The sequence below is a fragment of the Petromyzon marinus genome, chromosome 3, assembly GCF_048934315.1.
Source record: "Petromyzon marinus isolate PM22_M1 ecotype Great Lakes invasive population chromosome 3, UKy_Petmar_22M1.pri1.0, whole genome shotgun sequence".
NCBI classification, from domain to species: Eukaryota; Metazoa; Chordata; class Hyperoartia; order Petromyzontiformes; family Petromyzontidae; genus Petromyzon; species Petromyzon marinus.
In genome coordinates, this window is record NC_133669.1 from 3,131,009 (window position 1) to 3,155,534 (window position 24,526).

At 43.8% G+C, this 24,526-nt stretch overlaps 1 protein-coding gene across 4 annotated transcripts in view; it reads right to left on the reverse strand.

The window, feature by feature from the left end:
* The window catches only part of LOC116951782 (ankyrin repeat and SAM domain-containing protein 1A), a 55,257-nt gene extending 32,416 nt beyond the window's left edge, over positions 1 to 22,841 (reverse strand). For 2 of the 4 annotated variants that reach the window (XM_076072521.1, XM_032970539.2), the window contains exons 1-4: positions 19,853 to 20,140; positions 13,362 to 13,442; positions 10,891 to 11,047; positions 9,313 to 9,375 (exon numbers count right to left, since the gene is read on the reverse strand). In XM_076072521.1, coding sequence (XP_075928636.1) covers positions 9,313 to 9,375; positions 10,891 to 11,047; positions 13,362 to 13,442; positions 19,853 to 19,980 — 429 coding nt within the window. In that variant the 5' untranslated portion in view covers positions 19,981 to 20,140. Of the gene's footprint in view, positions 1 to 9,312; positions 9,376 to 10,890; positions 11,048 to 13,361; positions 13,443 to 19,852; positions 20,143 to 22,686 lie in introns of those variants that run through there. The other 2 variants (XM_076072514.1, XM_076072516.1) reach the window with 2 other exon arrangements.
* Positions 22,842 to 24,526: the final 1,685 nt, after the last annotated feature.

Below are 24,526 nucleotides of genomic sequence, written 5' to 3' on the forward strand. Positions count from 1 at the left end.
TGGTGTAGCGATAGAGAAACGCGCACACGACGGACATTGTCGCTCGCAGGGGGTTGAGATTCCGGCCGCCTTCATAGGATTGCTGCTGTTGCTGCTGCAGGGTGTGTCGGTGACGAATTGGCATGTTCTGTTTATGTGACAACCCTTACTGGTTGGCTGTGTCGGGTGGTGGTGGGTGTTAACGACACATTTATATATTTACGCGATCTAACCAAAAAACCTTTATTATGGCAGTCCTGGTTCTATTTGGACGTGTGCTCACGTGGAGATTGGAGTGTTTTTGTAAAAACAAAAACATGTGGCAACGAAAAGCAGTATTCCAATGTGCCTCACAAGGAAAGATTTCAATCAGAGCCGTATTTCCCTGCCATGATGCTTGGATCGGAAGCATGGGCACTGAAGAAATGAAATGGAACAATAGAAGCAAAAACACGACAGAGTGCGGAGAGATGCGTGCTGCGAATTACGCCGACGGACAGAAACAAAAACACTCAGATCATCAGAAAAAAAAGAAAATTGGAGGCACATTGACTTAAGACAAGTAGGTCGGCTTGGGCAGGACGCATCGTCAAAAGGGATGGGGCAAGACTCGTGAGAGATTGGAAACTAAAAGAGGGGACAACCGCCACGTAGATGGAGCGATGTATTTAACTCATGTGCGGCGATGGCATTGCAACGAAGTTTGGAGGTCTTCATTCGCCATTGGATAGATCGTGGCTGTTGATGATATGGATAGGTTTGAATGGAACGCTTGGTAATACAGTACATCATAAAGCGTTGAGATTCCTTGAGGGATATTGACACATCTAGTTGTTGGACCAAAAACCTGCTCCACAACCCACAGTGGGTTTGAATATATTTCAGTTTATGCATGCCCCATAAATATTTATAACCTGCTTTCATCTTTCTGTTGAATAATATCAAAGTGGAAGCTTAACAAAAAAGCATGCAGACTCTGATATTTTAACAATTTAAAATAATCACAAATATTCACACATATAACACAAGTCTGTGCAGGTGGCTGGTCAGGTGGACAGGCGTCTTAACTGTTGTCCCCAGGTCTAAGCTAATAAACATTAAATTACACTCAGGATCTGATTACAGATCCTGAGTAATAGTCTCATTTCGAATGGTCTAAAATCGGTTCTGGCTAAAGGGCTGAACTTCGCTGTCACCCCCAAACACATACCAGTGGATATTATTGCCCAGGTCGATGTAGCCCTTAAGGGTTTGGAACACATCGCTGCAGACGTGACAAGATCTGAAATCGCTGCAACCCTCAAAAGCGTTAAGATACCAGTCAGTAAGGATGAGCGTTTTGAGTTCTCAATTGAAAAAGAGAGATGATATCGTCATCCTCTCAGCTGACAAGGGCAATGCCACGGTCATCATGGACAGATAATCGTCACTGGTGTTGGCCGTCAGCGGGAAATAAACTCGGTTTGCAGGGTCCGTAGTGCAGCGTGCTAACCACTCTACCCTACCGCTCCCCATACATAAAAAACGCAATGGCCAGGATGGCAGAGCCAGTGGTTTATATAGGGAGCTGTGGGCTCATACCACATGGGGTACATATGCCATTTTGCATATCACCCAAGTAATAAATACAAATGTGGGCGCAAATATAATTATTATACATCCCATAAAGTGTTTTAGTGGGCATACTTTATATGATGGAAGGGGGGTGTAAACGCATTGAGTAAAGTTTCCGGGGAAATATTGTGCAAAGCTTATGAGTGACGCGGGTTATCAGAGCAGAGAGGGGAGAGGAAGGTCGCGGAGGACAGAGTTAGGGGGGAGGATGTGAAGCAGTGACAAGGCAGGGAGAGCAAGCTGAAAAGTAGTGGAGTGGAAAATATCCCCCGTACAGCCAGACAAGACTGTTGTGGCAAGTGCTGTTAGCGAGCACCTGTGAAGGCCGGCATGGTACACCAAGGGGTGGGTAGCCAGCACTATGCCCGACCGCCTTTGTCTCTCTAGTGGCAAAGTTTACACAACACACCAGGTACTCATTTGAGGCCGAGTAGACCTAGAGGAGGCCCAGGACTGACTCAGTTAATCGTCACTGGTATTGGCTGTGAGCGGAAATCGAACTCGGGTCTCCGGGTTCGTAGCGCAGCGTCCTAACTGCTGCACTACCGCTCCCCACAGTGCGTGCACACACACATACACACACACACTCAATTCATTTTAACACAAGCTGAATAACTGAATAACTATGCAAAAATAAAACCACATGCAAAATCATGCAATGATTCGCAGCCGCACAGCCCAGCGGGCATCGTCGTTTATTGGTAGGTGGTGGATGTGGAACTGGGCGAAAAGCCACGCCTCTCACTTCCCTGCTGGGGTGGCACTGGCTTCTAAGTAGGCTCCGACGAAGTTACGGATTGCAAAGGGGTCCCCACAACCATGGACCAAAGCCCCTTTAAACTACCACTTTCTGACAATGCCACCACATAACGTTGGCTGTGTCCCACAGTAAGCATGGAAGGTTACGTTTGGGCGGTTGCATTTAGGGAGCATTGTGATAAAGCCACAGCATCACGGCAGGACACTGCAGAACCGCACTGAGTGAAGACTATGACTGTGTATACACACGCATTCATTGGCTGAAATTGCTGGTACCACCGGCTCACCACCTGGATGCAATCTAGCATGACTGTGCCACTGTAAAGACAAACATTCAAGGTGAACTGCCTTATTCTTCCTCCTTAATAATATTTCAGAACCACAAAAAAACCAAGAGTAATGTCTGTGGTTTGAGTACAAATGTGTTTCAACATGCCATGGAGTGACTGACACACAAACACAACCTCAGGCAAAACATACCACACACCCTGCACCTAACAATGAGGCCGTAAACATGAAGGCATACAGTGTTCAAGGTAGTGGACGCAAGAGTCAATGTCTCATCGCTGTAGTTCACAGAGTGCTTATCTCTCAGCTCCAGCACTAATCCAACAGAGCAGCACGTATCACTTCCTTTAACCAACTTGAAAGGCAAATGACCGAGTCTTGATAAGCTGCCAATGGGGGAAAATGTAAATAGTAATTGTTTTCTACAATTAGCATTTGTGGGAACATTTAATTTGACACATTTTAATAATTATTAATGTTTATTGGTAATCTCTATACATCTTCTTTGGTTATTTCGGTAAAGTCACGTAGAATGAGAATAAAATAATACGTTAATAAAATAAAATAACACAATAAAATTCTCACGACGTTTCGGCCACAACACAAGTGGCCTTCTTCAGGTGAAAGGAACAGAACTGTCGGGACGACAGAGCTTCAATGAACGTTGTTAAGATTCGTAGCGTCTTTTAAGCTGGTTTAGAGAGGTGAGGCATCATAGAACATCTTTCCAATGGTTGCTTAATTTGAAGCCATCTTCTCGGTTGAAATTGTGTCTGTGTTTGTAGATCTGAATTGCCTCGTGAACAAATGTCTGATAAAAACCCGTGGGTTTGCAAAGAACCTTGGTATCGGAGAAAATTATATCGTGATCACCCACAGCGTTAACAATGATCAGCTACGGCAGAAGAATTCGTTTTGCCGTATTTCAAATCTGATTTGTGCTCGCGAATTCGGTCAGAGACATGTCACTTTGTCTCCCCGATATAGCAATCACCGCAGGTACAACTCAATTTGTAAACCCCGGGGTACTGTAAGTCAGGAATGACATCCTTCACGGATGGGATCAGATCACGAATTTTATGTACTGTATTGAACCGGACCTGGATCTTGTGTTTGTTTAGAATTTTGGAAATCTTTTTAGTAACGCCTGCTATATATGGTAGTGTGATGGTTTTGACCGGAGTATCAAGTGGTTGTTTCTGTATGGAGGGAGAAACAGCTTGGCGGATGGTACGGTCAGAGTATCCATTCCTTTTGAGGGCCAGGTGTACATGTTTTAATTCACTGGTCAGGTGGTGTTGGTCCGAAATGCAATGAGCCCTATGGTATAAAGTTTTGATGAGATAATTATTTTGGGCTGGGTGGTGGTGGGAATCAGGTTTCAAGTAGGAATCTGTGTGGGTGGGTTTCCTGTAGACAGAATGCCCCAATGAGCCATCAGGTCTCCTCTCAAACAGAACATCTAAGAATGGTAGCTTGCCATTTTTCTCCACTTCCATGGTGAATTTGATGGCGGGATGTCTGGAATTGATGTGGTGGAGGAAAAGGTTCAGAGCTGGGAGGCCATGTGGCCAAATGACGAAAGTGTCATCCACACATCTCTTTAACAGACAACAGGACAAGAAGTCACAGCTCATCGAGACGCTGACCTTCCTCAAAAGATGCTGCGATCACAAGGTAATACCCATCGCTTTCACACTCACTTCTGCTGCTGTATCTTCTCCGAATTCTAAACAGATTCTGTTTAAGGCCAGCCTATCTTTAATCTCAGAGAGGATAAGGCTAAATTTCGAGAGAATATTATTGTGTTATTTTATTTTATCAATTTATTATTTTATTCTCATTCTACGTGACTTTACCGAAAGAACCAAAGAAGAGGATAAGGCTACTCCGATTTGAACTCGATACTTTAGACAGGACTCTCCTACAAGCTCATTTAATGTTAACACAAAAAATGTCACCTTCTGATAGGAATCACGTAGACAACATGACTGCTTCTTCTGCTGATTCACTGTCAGTCAAATGTAAAGCTAACCTGATTTCTAAATTCAACCACCTATCAAAGAAGATCCCAGTTCCACATATAACAAAACTAGATGTTAACAAAATCGTCATTAATCAGAGTAGCACCCCGATTTCGGACAATCTGAAAACAGTACTGGCTAGGGGACTGAATTTTGCTGTCACCCCAAAACACATACCAGTAGATGATATCATCTCTCAGGTCGATGTAGCCCTCAAAGCCGTAGGACACATCCAAGCAGACGTTGCGAGAGCTGAAATAGCCACTATTCTTAAGAATGCTAAGAAACCCATTAGTAACATCAGCAAAAATGAACGCTCTGAACTCGCGAATTTAAAAAACAGAAGTGATATAGTCATCCTCTCAGCCGATAAAGGCAACGCTACTGTAATTATGGATAAAGATTCATACAACAACAAAATCCAGAATCTGCTCAACGATGGAAGTTACTCAAAAATTAAAAATGACCCTACCAATAGCCTAGCGATAAAAACAAACAAGATCATCACAAGTTCGACCTCCCTAATCGACCCAACTAAACGTCCCTCCCTAAAACCTTCTGCTGCAAGACCCCCTAGATTCTATGGTCTTCCCAAGATTCATAAAGAAGGCACCCCACTACGACCCATCGTATCCACGATCAACTCCCCTACCTATAGACTAGCCCGTTTTCTGTCAGATACCTTGCTGCCTTTCACTGGCAAGACCACCTCAGCAGTACTTAACTCAGCCCAATTGGTCTCTATGGTCAAAGACGTTGTACTGTCCCCTGACGATATCCTTGTCAGCTTCGATGTGGTCTCTTTGTTCACCAAGGTCCCAGTACCTGATACCATTGAAATAATTGAAAATTTGGTCCAACATAGACTAGACCCCGATACACCTGCACTGGTTAGGCACTGCCTCAACAATACCTACTTTACTTGGAATGGCTCCTTCTACAAACAAAATGAGGGTACCCCCATGGGATCCCCCTTGCCACCAGTGATATCCAATATTTTCATGGAGAAATTTGAATCAGACGCCATCCAGATTTCCACCCTCAGACCTTCCCTGTGGAAGAGATATGTGGATGACACTTTCGTCATTTGGCCACATGGCCTCCCAGCTCTGAACCTTTTCCTCCACCACATCAATTCCAGACATCCCGCCATCAAATTCACCATGGAGGTGGAGAAAGATGGCAAGCTACCATTCTTAGATGTTCTGTTTGAGAGGAGACCTGATGGCTCATTGGGGCATTCTGTCTACAGGAAACCCACCCACACAGATTCCTACTTGAAACCTGATTCCCACCACCACCCAGCCCAAAATAATTCTCTCATCAAAACTTTATACCATAGGGCTCATTGCATTTCGGACCAACACCACATGACCAGTGAATTAAAACATGTACACCTGGCCCTCAAAAGGAATGGATACTCTGACCGTACCATCCGCCAAGCTGTTTCTCCCTCCATACAGAAACAACCACTTGATACTCCGGTCAAAACCATCACACTACCATATATAGCAGGCGTTACTGAAAAGATTTCCAAAATTCTAAACAAACACAAGATTCAGGTCCGGTTCAATACAGTACACAAAATTCGTGATCTGATTCCATCCGTGAAGGATGTCATTCCTGACTTACAGTACCCCGGGGTTTACAAATTGAGTTGTACCTGCGGTGATTGCTATATCGGGGAGACAAAGCGACATGTGTCTGACCGAATTCGCGAGCACAAATCAGATTTGAATCACGGCAAAAAGAATTCTTCTGCCGTAGCTGATCATTGTTACAACGCTGTGGGTGATCACGATATAATTTTCTCCGATACCAAGGTCTTTTGCAAACCCATGGGTTTTTATCAGAGATTTGTTCACGAGGCAATTCAGATCTACAAACACAGACACAATTTCAACCGAGAAGATGGCTTCAAATTAAGCAACCATTGGAAAGATCTTCTAAATCGAACCAAACGTTAAAGGAATTTTAATGGTACAGTATATTCATTCAATTAGTGGCATCCCTAACTCTCACGGTGGTGCTAATGTATTTTTGATGCTACTTGCGAGCTTGCACAGCTTTACATTTTATGCTAATTCCCTTGTCAAGGTGTTTTTTCTGTTTACCCACTCACAGCTTAAAGGAGGCGACCTGCGCTGGACTTGTTTAATGGTACAGTATGTTCATTTAATTAGTGGCATCCCAAACTCTCACGGTGGTGCTAATGTATTTTTGATGCTATTTGCGAGCTTGCACAGCTTTACATTTTATGCTAATTCCTTTGTCAAGGCGTTTTTTTCTGTTTACCCACTCACAGCTTAAAGGAGGCGACCTGCGCTTGACTTTTTCACTCCAACGCTGTCCTCTGGACAGGTTGGTCCCTTCACCTGATGAAGGCCACTTGTGTTGTGGTCGAAACGTCGTGATTTTTGTTGTTTTATTTTTTACCTACGTGACTTTACCGAATAGAACCAAAGAGTATGGATCCTTGCAGTCACGAAAGCTTTAAATCTAGAAAAGAATATTAACCTTCGATTCCTTCGCGCGATATAAAGAATCGAATCTTGGCGCGCGAGCGTAAGTTTTTTTTATCCACCCCGCGCATTGGGTTTCATTTCAATGTTTATTAATGAGGTAATGATAAAAGTGATTTTTTTTATTTGTATATGTTACGTTTTGAGAAGTTTTCAATATATTTTTCCCCCGGGCAACACCGGGTGCTTCCCGCTAGTTTCTGTATACAGGAGACAAGATTACGAAATGTGACTTCACTTTCCTTGTCATCAAATACCAAACACAGGGTATTACTGATGTTGCTGTTCTTTAATTGAACAAAATATGGAAAAATATTACATGTGGGTGGCAACCCCTAAAGTATTGGTGCCAACTTTGCGACAGGACTTTGACTCGACAGGTAAACAGCCAAGAAGAGAAGTCTTGCAACCATGCGGATGGACAGCTCAAGAAGAGGGGGCTGTTACTTAGCCCTCGGCCAGAAACAAGACGACGAAATGGCGAGGTGAACAGCACGCGGTCCTGTACTTTATAGACAGCAGAGAAAACGATACATCCGCATAGGCAAAGCAGCAATTATATTTAACCAAGAATAACTTTAGGGAAGTGACAGCTGTAGAAAGGAATTAAAATAATTGTAAAGCAAATTTCAACACCTAAAGACCTGTTAGAGCAGCTGTGGTGCAGTGGTTAACACACTGGACAATGAGAACCCAGTGACCTGAGTTTGATTCCAGGCCACGGCTAACATCATTGGCAACTGATATCTCAACCGGTCTTGGGCACGCCCCTCCATCAACCCACAATGACCAGCATGGGGAAGTATGGTCAAACATTTCCATGGACTGGCATAGTGGGAGGCCATTCAGTCACTAGTAGATTGCCATATGACTATAAAGATTATTGTTGATTGTTTAACAGCACAGCAATGCCCACTGTGTTTTGATCCTCATACCATGCTTGCTCGCATGCCCCCATGCCTATATCTATCGGTATATGACATTTGCTAAGAAGGCCATGCAAGGATGCATATCAGTGCATTCTTATGACTGCACACATACAAACACTGGTGGCTGGGGACATGCCAGAATTCTTGCACAGACATAGGCACATGCCTGCAAAAGACAATGACAAAGATCCCCCCTGTATAACCTTTAAACAGACTGTTGGAGCAAATAATTTTAGTGGGCACCTATAAAGGCCGACAGCACACAAAGGTGAGATGGCCAACACCACGCCCAGCTGCGTGTGTTTCCCCAGTGCTCATGTTTACACACTGCAGCAGGTACTTACCATTTAAAGCTGAGTCAACCTACGGTAGGCCCAGGACCGGTTCAAATATTCACCACTGTTATTTGTTGTGAGTGGGAATCAAACTCGGGTCGCTGGGCTCACCGCACAATGCACTAACCAATTAACTACCACTCCCCATTACACTACCAACATGCCTACAAACACAGACATCCAAGGGTGCCAGCTCACACTCGCTAACTTGACATCCTGGCATGCTCGTACACATGCTCATTCATCCGTATATGGGTGCCTACATTTGAGGTGGCAAGGATATGTATTAGGGTCGTGAACATTTAAGCTTTGTTTCACATTATCCATAATGACATTATCAGTTAACTAACCTTCACCAACCCACTGACCATGGTAGTGAAGTATGGTCAAACAAGCCCCATGACCGACACAGCGTGGCGAGGCTGTCATCCAGCATTAGATTGACAAGGGGCTGCAAAGTATTTGTTAACATTTATTTTATATCTAATGGGTTGTCACGTGACCAATGACATTGGAACGCGGTGTGTGATTTGAACGTTCGCGTGCGCAAATCTGTTCAATGGACACTAAAACTGAACTAGATGTAATCACCGACGCAAATAACCTTTGGAACGGTTCATTAATTCCGAAAATGATTACCAAAAAACGAATAATCGATTAATAACCATAACTTTGCCATATATTTGCATACAAGAACCAATAAAGTGAACTATGTGGAAAAACAATTATTTTCAATAGGTCATTAAAAACCATATGAAGTAATGGAATTAATAACTTTTAACAGACAGAACACATAACATTTATGCAAGACAGCAAACGAAAGATAAACAAAACAGGAAACATAAAACCGCAAGCGACTTACTTTGGCATTTACATAGGGGTCAAACGGGCCATGCCGTTTCACTTCTGACTTTTCACTCGGAATCTGTAAAACGCGACAAAATATCACAGCACATGACTATACCGAACCATGGGTCGAGGCAGCAGTGCTGCTTATCCACACAACCAAACAGATCGACCCTCAGATCAATAATAGGATGCAAACCATATAAAACTTGAGATGTAGTACCGCTTTTCTTTGCCCGCATAAAAAGTGTCGAACTGATCTGCTGGTTAAATAATAGATATTTAAAACTTCATGTCTATAAATGGTTATGTATAGCACATGTGTGTGTATATGATTACTATAAACACAAAGTGGATGCATTACAGGTAACAATGCACGTTTTTACTTTAATCAAATGTTAATTTACACTTGAAAATAATAATTTTTTCAACATTCTGCCAAACATAATTTTGTGAAAAGGGGAGCCCTAAAACAGTCGTGTAAACATGGAAGTGTGTATCCTCTTATTTATACAATGTAAGAATCCACTGAAGCTCAAGCACAGAGTAAACGTGTAAACAGATGGTGGTCACAAGTCTAACTTCATAAACCTGATATCAATACGAACTTCTTCTTTGGTTCTTTCGGTAAAGTCACGTAGAATGAGAATAAAATAATACATTGATAAAATAAAATAACACAACAAAATTCTCACGACGTTTCGGCCACAACACAAGCGGGAGAATTTTATTGTGTTATTTTATTTTATCAATTTATTATTTTATTCTCATTCTACGTGACTTTACCGAAAGAACCAAAGAAGATGAATCCTTGCAGTCACGAAAGCTTTAAATCGAAATCAATACGAACATTAAACAACAATGATGAATTCACAATAAATAACAATGGCATTCAAATGTTAGCTGTGGAATAGGGTAAAGTTCAAACGCAATTACAAGAATGATGATAATAAACGAATTTATTTTTTTTACATTGTGAGAGATGTCTTAAATTGCAGAGATTTAAGTGTGAAATTAATAAACCGATAGATTTGGCGCTAATGTTTCAGTAAATAACTTTAAACTAAACTTGGTCGAAGTTAACAGAGCTGCATACAAAAAGGCTGGAGTGGTTATCGTTTTGAATAAAGTGCGACACTGAAATGAGAGTGGTACTTGGAGGCGAAATTTTCGACTGTGCAACAGCTGAAGGATGTAGAGTGATTTTCTGCTCAAATAAGCACTGAGACAGCGCTCATGTCCTGTTTACACCACTGAACCAGTGGTGGAAATCCCACATTCCTATGACAAGGTGGAGTCCATCCATAGGACAACCACTGTTGATTTTCCCACCAAGTGTTACTCATTTTATTGACCCCAGAGGGATCATGGGCAGGGTCAACCACACCCCACCCCTCCCCAACCAGGATTTGAACTCTCGACCTTCCGACTGCGAGCCGCCCGCTCGACAAGTAGAGCCACCTGGCCGGGGTGTGAAGGAAGCGAGGGCGAGTCGCGATAGGGTAGCAGTCGGCCGTGATGATCTCTTTACCTTACTCTTGAGGTTCGGCGGAGTAAGCAACTTCCAGTGTTTTGTGTCGGCGACAGTGTTTACCTGCTGATTGGGTGGGCTGCGGGAAGGTCCGTGCTCAATCAGTATGCGCACGATGTCCGCGTCGCCCCGCCAGGCCGCCAGATGCAGGGGGAAGCAACCCTTGGCGTCTGCCACGTTTGTGCTCGCCTCGTGCTGCAGCAGTCGTAGTACGACCTCCCTGAACACACAAAGACAGAGGTCCCCCCCCCCCGCCGTATCGCTTTTAACAGACTGTTGGGGGCAAAGTGCTGTTAGCGAGCACCTATGAAGGCCGGAACGGCGCACGAGGGGGTGGGTAGCCAGCATCAGTCTCCCCCAGTGGCGATGTTTACACACCGCACCAGGTACTCATTTGAGGCCGAGTCAATCAAGGGAGACCCGGGACCGGTATAGATATTCGCCACTGTTAATGGTCGTGATTGGGAATCAAACACGGGTCGCCGGGTTCATAGTGCAGCGCGCTAACCGCGACACTACCGCTCCCCACTGCACACACAGTGCACCAACCTCTGATCTCAGTGTGGTGGGGGATCAGGGTTTGTCATGTGTGGCTCATCCACACAATAACCACGAACAACCCTGCATGTAAGCATCGTATGTATTACACAGCACCTCTGAACTTGCTCCTCTCTATTTCTACTCAACACTCCCACAGTGATATCTGGCTAAGGTGATCATTTATTACGTGTTGCTGCCCCTCGCTTTTGCCAAACAAGTTAATTTGGTGGTTTCGGCTTAAATGCCTCCCTTACCTGGCCTTTTTAAATTCCTTTCTTAACTTATGATTCCCCTTATCTTGCACACGTGGTTAGTGAACCCACGCGATCTGATGCTACATTTCTGTGCTGCCTGCTGCCAATGTTACTTGAACGGTGCACGACTTGAATGTTGCTTTCTTTCCATGTGTTTGCTACTCAACGTCATGATTTATTCGCTGCTGTTACTTCCCTTTTTTCACTAGGGTCCTCGACGGATGATTCTTGTAGAAAGAGCTTAAGGCTGAATGTTTTTTTTTTTACCCACGTAATCAAAATCAATTAAATCAATCAATTAAAAGATACTGTATATCCATAACAACAGTATTGAATGTATGTCCTGCAATTACTATTTTTAGAAACTTTAAATGAGCATGTTCAAAAACACAAAGTGCACAGGGCCTCATCCTGTGTCACTGCATGTGCATCACACTAACCCATCTCTAGCCGCAAAGATGTTATAGTTGGCGAGTTATACACAGGGTTTTATAGACACTATAATAGCAGAGCAGTTTCCTCTTAAAAGCATTACCTTTAAAAAACGACTTTTGTTCACAGACTATATGCCAATGCACCACAAAGCATGAACTTCCGAACAAACCACACATCATCAATTAAACCTTCCTACACACTGCCTTTAGACTTCAATCACAAACCTTATGCACCCCATCTTGCCAATGTCACTATTATAATGCTTTACCACATAATGTAGAAAGTGTACAACATAACAAAGATCCCCCATATAGCCTTAACAGACAGTAGGGGCAAGTGCTGTTAGCGAGCACCTATGAAGGCCGGAACGGTACACGAGGGGGTGGGTGGCCAGCACCACGCCCGACCGCCTTTGTCTCCCTAGTGGCAATGTTTACACACCGCACCAGGTACTCATTTGAGGCTGAGTCGACCTAGGGGAGGCACGGGATCGGTTCAGATAATCGTCACTGGTGTTGGCCATGAGCGGGAATCGAACCCGGGTCACCAGGTTCATAACGCAGCGCGCTAACCGCTACACTACCTCTCCCCCCATAACAAACACTAATAAACCAACACAGTGCAAAAACAAATATCTCATGTATAGCCTGAACAGACTTTTTGGGCAAGTGCTGTTAGCGAGCACCTATGAAAGCCTACACACACGAGGGGATAGTTGGCCCGCACCACGCCCGGACGCCTCCGTCTCCCGAGTGTCGACGATTATACAGCGCACCAGGTACTCATTTGAGGCTCAGTCGACCTCGGGGAGGCCCAGGACCAGTTCAAATAATCGCCACCGCTCCCCATAAGTGCACACACACACGCACAATAAAAAATCAGCAGACTGCACCAACAACGTCCAATCATTCCACTCGTCAAACACATACACAGAACACAGCACACTAAGCTGCATGCAACCATTGTGCATAAACCACTTATCCCATTAATAATACTGACATATACATCAAGTAAAACATCCATGCAATGCGGTCCAACGACAATTTTCCTTAACAGAATAAAAAACCCACCCCCCCATGCACCAAGTGTGCACAAGCCTTCCCAGTGCTCTAATAACTCCAACGTCCCTGCATCCACGAGCATACCAAGCATTTAACACACTTGATGCACAAGCCACCATGTACACGTCTGCTTGAGCAAAATGGGACATGCATGCAGGGCTGGAGGGTGCGCGTTTCAGGTGTCGTGGGTGCTACTCGACATGTGGCTGGTGCTGTGCGCGAAATGCCGAGGCAGCGCTCGTACTTGTGCCCGTTGAGAGCGGCGTGGTGGAGCGGCGTGTACCCAGACGAGTCTACGCAGTTCACTGCAGGTCCACGCCAGATACTGCACGCACAGACACACGCAAAGACAAAGATCCCCCTTTAACGGACTGTTGGGGCAAGGGCTGTTAGCGAACATTTATGATGGCCAACACGCCAAGCGATGGGGTCAGTGGTTAGCAACACCCGACTGACTCCCTTCCCCCGCACCTCCGATTAGCACAGTTGTCTACATACCGTGCATAAGAAGTTCAACATAAATATATCAAGACACCAAGTATTCATTTGAGGCTGAGTGGACCTACGGAAGGTCTAGGACCAGTTCTGATATTCGTCACCGATGCTCGAAGAGGAAATCTAACTCGTGTCACCAGAGCACAGTGCACTAACCACTACATTGGATAACTCTTGCACAATCATACATTGGTTCACTCCATTGACAATTTATTACTGCAGTGACGAGCTTACAATAAAATTGTAATATTAAAAATCTGATGATTTTTCGTTTCTCCGGTAGGCCAGGAAACCATGAATGTTGGTCACACGGTTGTATATAGACAGTATATATTTATAGCCACACAGATATATTCTCTGCATCTGCCTCCTCCGCAACCATAAGCACCAAACTCACAACTTTCTCGAATTAAAGTTCCGACACTCAAAAAACACAATATATTTTCAATCAGCATTACAAGAAAATGCCTCGACATAAACGTTTACAGTTAAAATATGGCAGTGACTAAGAAATGCATGTGTGCGCACCCACTGCACTCCATTGTAGATGTGGAAACTGTTAAAAGCAAAATAAACTAAAGCATGTGCATGACCGGCGCTCGCCAAAAAGGTGATGTGGACTCGCTCTTGTCTGTTAATAAATTAAGGTGAGCAGCACCAGAATCGGTGAATTAAGAATTCAATAAGTAATGGTGTGCGCGCACGCATGCATACACTGTTGTTAATCCCTTGCGGGTTACGGCAGACCTGTATCCAGCTATTTAAGTTGTGATTGTTGTACAAAATAATATACAGCCCTTTGTAAATTCACTGCTGGATTTAGTACAAGCCGCCCAAACCAAACCAGGGTAGAGAGCAACACAACAGAAACAGCATTTGAATTCTGCCTGGCAGAAATGTTCACGTCCAATCCTGTAAACTTGACGGGAAAAAAGGCATTCCTTCTTCATCCAGCAGTGGAATGACAAAAGGATGTACGTGACATTACCTAACTTGACGAGATATACCGTTATGGGGCTCATGAGAACTGGCTTTGTGGCGAGTTTTACAGCATCTACTTGGTGACCATGCATGGCACGGTAAAATCTGTAAACCCAAACCAGAAGCATCCCCCCCCCCCACGTGGAGTGCAAATTGGGCCTGTGCCACAAAAAAATAAAGTTGCAATTGAATTCCGGAGTTGCCCACATGAGGTGTGGTCAACCAGTTGATAAAAATCAGACTGTGTACTCTACTGGACTTAGGACTGACCAGCGTGGCAGGTTGGGCCGAATTTACATTCACAACAAAGTGACAAACCCCATTTTAATATCAAGTTTTTAGAAAACCAAAATGTTATAAATAAAATAGCTGATAATCTCTCACATCAACTTAAATACTGTACCTACTATAAACCTATGAAGTGGGTCATTGCAAGTTCACAATAAACAGGAGTTGACCATACATCCGAGTTCACAGCATGCCCATGAGAATGTACAGAAGCTCAGAGTGGTTTGCAGATATGCATTTGCACACTTCACTAACTTTACAATAACGTATAATGAATCATGTTAAGAACAGAACAAAACGTACCACCACAGACACTTACATATCAATGGACGTGATTACATTTTTAGTACACCGATTAGCATGGTTGACTGTGTACGGTGCAAAAGAAATTCACCAGACAGTAAATACATACAATGGGAATTAGAGAAGTTTAATGGGGGGGGGGGACACTTATTTGGATTGTTTTGTTTAAATATTATCTGATTAGTAGTGAATGGAAGAGTAACATTGGTAAATGTGTTTGGAGCAACCATGGTATTCACCAACCTTGCATGATAAAAGCATTGTATTTTTTATTATTATTCAAAGTGACAAGACTCTTATTAGCCCGCTCAATGATTGTTTTCAAGTATGTAGTGATTTCCAGTGATGTTCCAGCAGGCTGGGCAGCCAAGAGTCTTCTGCGGTCTGCTTCAAAGTATGAAGAACACTTACTGCTGTTTTCAGACACGCTTTTCCTGCCGATGATTTTGAACTGTAAGTAATTAGTAAATAGCTAACAAAACCAATTTTTGTGACAATTTAGAGTCATTAGGGGTACTTTCGTGGTTACAACAATGAAAGCGGAAACTTGGCTAAACAAGGCTTCAGCAACTTTATGATTCCTCAGGGGTCAGCATTGATGACTAGAGCTCGTCTCGGAAGACCAAAAACCTTGCACAACAGAAGTTGAGAAACTTAAGGCTGTATTTTTTGCGCGGTGCATTCTGTTAAATATTGCAACACTGCACTATAGTTTGCAGCTTCTGACACTGCAATATTCTACGTAATTTTGCGATGCTTGTCATAAATATTTTGCCACAGCCAAAGGAAGGTTCCACAGCCCGTCCTCTGTATTCCCCTCCTCCATGGCCGGTGATCCAGTGGAACGGGTTCACCCAAACCAGACCTTGGCAAGGAAGTTCAGCTTGCTCAGGTCTACATGGGCACGGAAGCATTTCCCGTAACAAATTTTAAATAAACAATTATACATAAACACCACGTGGATAACATACTTGCCAACCCAATGGATTTAAGCAGTAGGCTGCCATTTTTTAATGAAATCTGTGACCGAATATCACTTTTCAAAGCTTAAATCGGGGAAATTTTAATAAAATAGACGTGTTGAAAGGTGGTATGTGGTCAAAAATATGTTTTTTTTTATCCCAGAATCCTTCTATATTATATTACTAGGGTTCGAAAGTACTAGTAGACGTGATTATTAAAGGTTTAATTAATTCTAGTGAGTAAATTGCCAATGACTATAACTTTCATACATTTTCTACATAAATCTTGACTTAAAGCTTTCGTGACTGCAGGAATTCATATTCTTTGGGTCTGTCGGTAAAGCCACGTAGATAGAAAAAAATAAAAATCTAAATCACGACGTTTCGATCGCAACACAAGCAAGCGTCTTCAGGTGAAGACCCAAATACTATTTTCTACATAATGAAAATGTTTTAAACAAAAAAAAACATCAATTGATAATATGTAAAATCTTTGCCTTTAAATATTGATGTTCAATGTTATATACTATTATGAATGGCATAGATAGCCTTATAGTTTAATATTACCGTAATGAAAACATTCTTAGGGTTTGTAAGCTGTGTGGTAACGCATGCATATTTCACAAAAGCCAGGAGGCAGGATTGCTGGATAACGCTTACGTCACACGTGAGAGACCTCAATCTACTGGGGCAGATAAATTTCCTCGATAAAAATATAGCAAGGACTGACCTATATTTGCGGGGCTTAATTGTACTTCCCTAATGCGGGTATTTGCTGTGCATGCTCGTTTCCTCCCACGCCCAAACTCCCAAAGGAAATTGCCAAACGTCCCAAGCAGGATGGTGGTATTTAAAGACCCTTGAGACTCGGGAGAAGCTTTCTCACCAGGAAACAAATTAGTTACTTTGATTCGACAATCATAATCGATAGGCAACGAGCCAAATGACAGCACCTGCAGGATTAAGAGGTTACGCCGTTTGCCATGCAGCCTCAGAGACATTCTAAATGACCGGTTGGATATGTTTGAGATGTGAGTGATGATGACCGAGCCAAATATAGTGAAGTAACCACTAAGATGTTTATGATTGACCTCTAACGGCAAAGACTCAATGACACTAAGGATATCTGATGATTCCTGAATTGTGCTCTGTAATATGATTTGCTGTTACTAAATATAGATTTAAAATACATATTGGATTGCCACGCCAGGGTCTCACTTGCTTACCGCTGCAAGTTATACGGCAACTAGTTTTACATTTCTCTACACCAGTGTCTTAGTTACCAGTGGAATACGAGTAGGTAGCAGCAGGCTTTGCCTGATATCACCATCTTCCAAAACGTGCCTAAAACACTGAGTGATCGAAAGTTACGTCATATTTGGATTCAGCACCCTTTAAAACATCGGGGGCCAAATTTGCATGACCACAGGTTAAAATCAAAGACTTAGAAATTTTGGAACCCCAACATTTGTGGTTCCCAAAATCATTTTTTTTACTTTGAAGTTTTCTAAATATAAGCACAGACTTTGACTGCATTTGTAACAAATATCAGCTCGATCGCTCTTCTAGAACATCATTTGAATTTACATCACTAACTCACGACTACACATGGGGTGCATTTTTATTGTATTGTACATTAGACAGCAATTTGAGTTAAGTGTATAAAACGACAGACTTTGTGGTATATCTTAGTCATGGGTGATTATAATATCTAGTTGTGTTCATCGTCCAAACTTTCACAGTTCTAAGGCATTGGCAACACACAATCATGTTTATCTGATAAGGGTTCCCACGTGCTCATCAATACCTCTGGTTGTTTCATGCACTTCTGTTATTATCTGTTAAATATCCCTCAAGCATTTCACTGGAGATAATGTTGATATAATTTCAACCAGTACGTTAAAACGATTGAGGTGTAATCTTTAATAATGGTTGATACTTTCATGGACGACCAGTGTCTATGATTTCACATACATGTGGCACTGTACTTGATTTCTAACACAATAATGGTGCCAAGGTAGTCTTTTTTTACAGAATTAATATTACTGTATACCAAAACAAGTACTGTATGCGTACTGTGATTGACAAGACAGTTGAAAAGTTGCAGAAAGGAAAACATTGTTGTCTAATAACAATGACTTTGAAAAATGTATCACTGATTTTTGTTTAATCTACCTGGAATTTAACAGCACACAATGGCAGTTGCAGACAACGGTTTCACATGGGAAAATCTAAAATACAATGCGGAAATACTAAACTTTGTTCCCCAAACCAATTAAAGCATTGTAAAACTCATGGCTGCTTTACTTGAACTACTATACTTTAAATAAATTAACTGACGACCACATGGTGAACAGAAACGAATGCTTAGTTCTTGAATGGGTGAGAGAACAAGCGAGTTGCCGAGTACAGTAGTATACGGAGGGAAAGGCAGACAATGCAAGTGAAGTAAGTGTTGTTAAAGTGGTGTAATTATAGACGTAAAGTTCGGCGAGCCAAGGCAGCCGAGGAAGCTCGCCCTTGTGAAGGCAGAAACTCGATGTGCCAGAGTAAAACTAGAGGTGTGGTGAACAACAAAAATGAATGTGTGAACAGAGTTGGGGAGAGTAAACAGATGGCGATGGGGAGAAGTGTGAAAAGCGAAGCGGGGGTGGGGGAGAGATGGGAAAGGCAGTAAAGTTGCATAGATTGTGTAGAAATTAACAAAGCGATGATTGCCGTTACTTGCGTCCCTTTATCCCACACGCCAGTCTTTTCTTTGAATGCTCTCTCTAAAATCAACACAGCTATTTTGTTGTCAATGATTTATTTTTCCTGCGGTTGAACACACTGTGTAATTGGTTATTCTGCCAGGTGCAATGCAAACATCACTTCACCGCTTTTGCGTGCCTTCCCGTACCCACGAACAAATCTGTGTCCCGTGCACCGGACACTTTGTTAAAAGGTCCAGATCCACACACACACACGTGGTCGGGATCATAAAGAGCACTGCTCAACTCATCAGCGGTCCCATTCACCTTGTTTGTTCCCAAGCTTTGCTCACATCGTCAACACACGGGTCCCGAGAGGCCCTAGCCAACACCGCAGAAGCCTCACCACCCTAGGTCAGGAGACAAACAACCACCTCGCTTGCTCAATGCCTAGGGCGCCCGCTCACCCATCCAACAGGTGACGAAGCCTCCTCCTCTCTTGCCTGGCCAGCCTCAGAGCTTGTGCCCCACCCGACCCCTCACCTCGTGACGAGCCCACTCTCACCTTGCTCACCTGGCCATCCGCTCGTCCTGCCAGCAGTCCAACGAGCCAGTTTGACTGCTCAAGGCTCGGGGGAAGCTCCCTCAAGCTCACGCCTGTGGCTCGGCCAGAACCCCATGGGCCCCACCCCAGACCCACAAACTCGGTCAACAAGAAAGTTGAGCCTCGCCCTCGCCGCCTCTCTCTGTCTCACCTGGTCAGGCCACCCCCAAAACGCGCCACTCACCCGGCAGGGCCTTGCTGGATCCTGCCCGGGTCCCACGGCCAGGCCCCGCTCTCACCTGGTGAGATGAAACCAATTGCCTTCCCTCACCTCACTTCTAGCAACAGAGACCCGCCCGCCCGTCGCGCCCACCTACCCGACAGGTGGAGGAGGAGGGTAGCCCCCCGCTCTCTCGGCCTCACCCTGGGCCCCGCGGCAGCCTCCCCGCTGTGCCCATCGCCCCCCTCTCACCTGGTGAGTAGCCCGGGCAGAGCCTGCACGGTGGCCGAGCCGAGGCCCCGGCGGCTCGCCAGCAACTTCTCCACGGCCGCCACGTTCCCCGTGCGCGCCGCCTCCAGCAGCTCCTGCTCGCGGCCCATTGCTGCCGCGGCAGTGTCGAGTAGCAAGGGGTGGGGGCGGCGGTCAGGTCGTGGGGTCAGCTAGGGTCAGGTCACGAAGTTGTTGTGGGGGGGGGAGGTCACGGCGGAGGGGGTCGAGCGCTCGCGCCGCTTCCGATCGGCGACTCTCGTAACAAACACGAGGTGGGTGGGGGGAGGGCCGAGGGGGGGAGAGAATCGATTCTTCGAGTCGGTGCGCTCGCGATTCACGAGCAGGCAAGGAGAATCGATTACGGTTTTCAGGAGGGGGTTTTACGCAACGTTCAGAATTTTGTGTGCAAAAAATAAGAACGGGTTTTTAGTATTTCTGGCAATAAAACAGGTGGTGGTAAGATGTTCAAACGCCTTTTGCGAGGAATCAAGCACTGCATTAATCGCACACAGTATTTGCGGTGAACATGCAAACAAACATGCGCTCTGATAATTATTAATCTATGGCATTGTCTTTGAAACTGATTGGCCTACACCAGAAACAGCCTTGTTCTTTACTCTTTGGTTCTATTGGGTAAAGTCACGTAGGTGAAAATAAAATAACAGTGATTTTTTGTTATTTTATTTTCACCTACGTGACTTTACCCAATAGAACCAAAGAGTATGGATCCTAGCAGTCACGAAAGCCTTAAATCTATAAGGGAAGCCTTGTTCTTCATGGCCTGGTCTCGCCACTACTGTCAGACCATAGAACAACGCCAAAAGGCGAACAGCACAAAGGCATTGCACGTATCGGAGCTCAGCGTGAGCAGATATATAATGGAATTAATTTTGCCAGTATCAAAGCATGAAAAATAAAAAAAACGGGTTTACCCGTTCCGGCAATAAAACAGTTGTTAAGATGTTCAGACACCAAATAAATACCTTTTTGCAAGGCTTGATTTCTTACAAAGTATGAAAAATAAAAAAATGTTTTACCCTTTCTGTAAGTTAAGATGTTCAAACACCACATATATACATTTTGCAAGACTTGATTCCTTCCAAAAGGTATCTATGTAGTGTTTGAATATCGTAATACCTGTTTTATTGCCAGAAATGGTTACACCTATTCTTATTTGATATACTTTTATACTGACAGAAAGGTCCCATAACATCAGAATCTTTGTTTAGACTGCAGCAGGAGGAAAAATCTGATGAACTGTGAAGCTATTTTCTTCACAGATGTCCAATACGGGCACGGGGGTCAGCAAGTTACAACAGCAAATCAATAATAATAAAAAGATAGGCGTGCAAAATGGAGAAAATGGTAAAAAAGTCACTGAATATAAATAATAAAGAAGTGCATTATATTAATCCGATTTATCAAGATTGGGCAAAGCAGCAAAAAGAAAAACAGTCTCAGACCACACCAAGATAGCACAACAGCAGGTATTCCCTCAATACAATGGCACATTAACAATGAACTATCGATACGCATATAATTTTATTGTTTCCCTTCAACGTGACTTTACCGAAAGAGCTAAGAATATGAATTACTGCAGTCACGAAAGCTTTAAATCCAAATTTATCGATACGCATTTAATGTTAAAACGTTCCGAATCAGAATCATTTATTCATCCTGGAGAAATCCGATGAGCCACGGGTGCTATTTTTAATCTTAAATGACGCGTGTTGTTTAAAATCTTGCGAATTACGAGAAAAATCCCATTCGCAACGGGGGATATCAGCAGTGCAGGTTGCAAGCGACACGAAGTCATGCGTGTACGACAAGCAACTCAGCCTGCATTAAATTGCGCTCTGCGTTTGTAGTACAACACGCCGTGTGTGCGCGACGCGCTGGGGCGTGCGTGCGTGCGGAACTGGGCGTAAATGTTTATTTGAAGTTACATTTCTCCAACTGCGTGACTTTCTCTAACTGTGGTGTCAATGTCCCCCCACTGACTCAACGCGCATTGGCAGCGTCGCCACCACGTCCCATCTCAAGTCAAGTCCCACACTTTGCCCTGCTCGCAGCACGGCTAATTAAGATTTCACCCTTTACACCGCATTGCAAAGACACACTTGTCCTCCTCCTCCTCCACCACCACCACCAACCACTGCATTATAAATCCGGCATCCCCTACCTCTGGAAGGGCTCACAAAGAGCCCCCCACCCACTCACCCCCTCCTTGAGACTTTTCTGCCAGCAGTGCCGTGAGCGGCAAATTGTGGTGCGCGATTTGTCGAGATCCGAACTCACAAACCGCTGCTGCACTCCGCGAGACGAAATTTGCGCCGCTGCTGATGTCGCTACGCTTTCTTTGGGGCCGTCCATAAATGACGTTACGCAATTTTGGACGATTTTTGACCCCCCCCTCTCCCCCCTTCGTCACACGGCGTCACAAAAAATCAGACCCCCCCAAAACCATATTTCCATTTTGAAAATAAAACATGCTTCAAATCGCTTTAAACTATTGTAATTGTAGTGCGTGTTTAATGTGGCGCTGCACTCTGATGTTGTAGGAAAAAAACATTTATTAAAAAGTCTATTTAATTAAGTAGAACGTGTTTATATTTGTTTAAAGTTGCGCATTTTGACGTGACGTCACATTTCTCAACCCCTCCTCGTCACATCGTCACAAACGTCTGACCCCGCCCCCCTAGGTGCGTGACGTCATTTATGGACGACCCCTCTGCAACGAGGCTTGCCGCGAATCGCCTCCGTCGAATCGTTACGACTCGCTGCATTCCACACTCGAAGCATCGTTGCATCCTTACCGCTCGCAGGATCAACGACGCATTGGCTGCTGCGCGTGGTGGACGAATCGATAGCTTTGTTCCCCTCGTCAATGATGCGCTTCGAGTTCGTGACCGCTTCCGTGGAAGATTTCGTAATCCGCCATCGATTGCCCCGTGAGCGACACCGTGGCTACTTAGAAACGATTAGTGAAGTCGAATCGGTTAGTCGAAAAGCTCCGTCGGAATCGACCGGCACTGCATCGTTGTTATGCTAAGTGGCCACGAGAGGGGGGGGTCACACCATGCATCTGTTCGTGGAGGGCTTTTGCAAGTGCCTTGATCTATCTACTGCTGGATGTATGCATGTTACAGTAAACGCTTGTTAATGCGCGACTTGCCCAATTATACAATGTTCCGAATTATACAAGAATAGGTTTTACCCTTTCTGGCAATAAAAACAGTTGTATATTCTAATCTTAGTTCTTTCGGTAAAGTCACGTTGAAGGGAAACAACAAAATAATAAAATATATATAAAACAATAACAATTCTCACGACGTTTCGACCATAACACAAACGGTCATCTTCAGGTGTGTCAAGATGTTAAAACACCGAACATAAATTTTGATTTAAAGCTTTCGTGACTGCAGAGATTCATATTCTTGGTTCTTTCGGTAAAGTCACGTAGAAGGCAAACAGTAAAATAATAAAAAATATAAAACAATAAAATTATCACGACGTTTCGACTGCAACACAAGCAATCATCATCAGGTGTGAAAACCACAGCAAGAAAATTTGAAAAAAGTGGCGGTTATTTAACGTTAGCATCACGGAGAGCGTTTTGGCAGTTATTCAGATGGACGAGTCCATCTATGTTCGGAAAAGAGGAGGGGGGAGACGAAAATAATGAATGCGGTCTGAAATCCACCGTAAGCGTGAACAATCAATTAAGACCCAAAATGGTTTATCAAATCCTTCCAATGATTGGTAAGCCAGAATCCATCTTCTCGGTTGAAATTGTCTCTGTGTTTGTATATGTGGATAGCTTCATGAACGAATCTCTCATGGTAGCCAGATGGCTTGCAAAGAACCTCTGTCTTGGAGAAGCCAATGTCATGTGAGCCTACTGAATTATAACAGTGATCTGCCACGGCCGAGGTGTTGGTCCTACCGTGTTTTAGATCTGATTTGTGTTCACGAATGCGGTCCGAGACACGTCGTTTGGTTTCTCCAATGTAACTACTACCACAGAGGCAACTTAGTTTGTAGACGCCAGGGTACTGTATGTCTGGAATCACATCTTTTACAGACGGAACCAGATCACGGATTTTATGTAATGTGTTGAATCGGACCTGGATCTTGTGTTTATTCAAGATTTTGGAGATATTTTTTGTGATCCCCGCAATGTAGGGTAAAGTGATGGTTTTTAAAGGCTCCTCAAGAGGGTCCTTCTTCATGGTTGGAGTGATAGCTTTGCGGATTGTGTAGTCGGGGTAACCATTAGCCTTAAGAGCATCCATTATTTTCGTCTCCCCCCTCCTCTTTTCCGAACATAGATGAACTCGTCCATCTGAATAACTGCCAAATCGCTCTCCGTGGTGCTAACTTTAAAAAAAACACGCCACTTTTTTCAAAATTTCTTGCTGTGCTTTTCACACCTAATGATGATTGTTTGTGTTGCAGTCGAAACGTCGTGAGAATTTTATTGCTTTATATTTGTATTATTTTATTGTTTCCATTCTTCGTGACTTTACCAAAAACACCAAACATAATTTTTTTCAAGGAATCGTGTCTGCATTAACCACATATACTTGTGGTGAACATGCAAACTAAAAATATGCTCTGACACAACTGTTGTATTGCCAGAAAGGGTAAACCCTA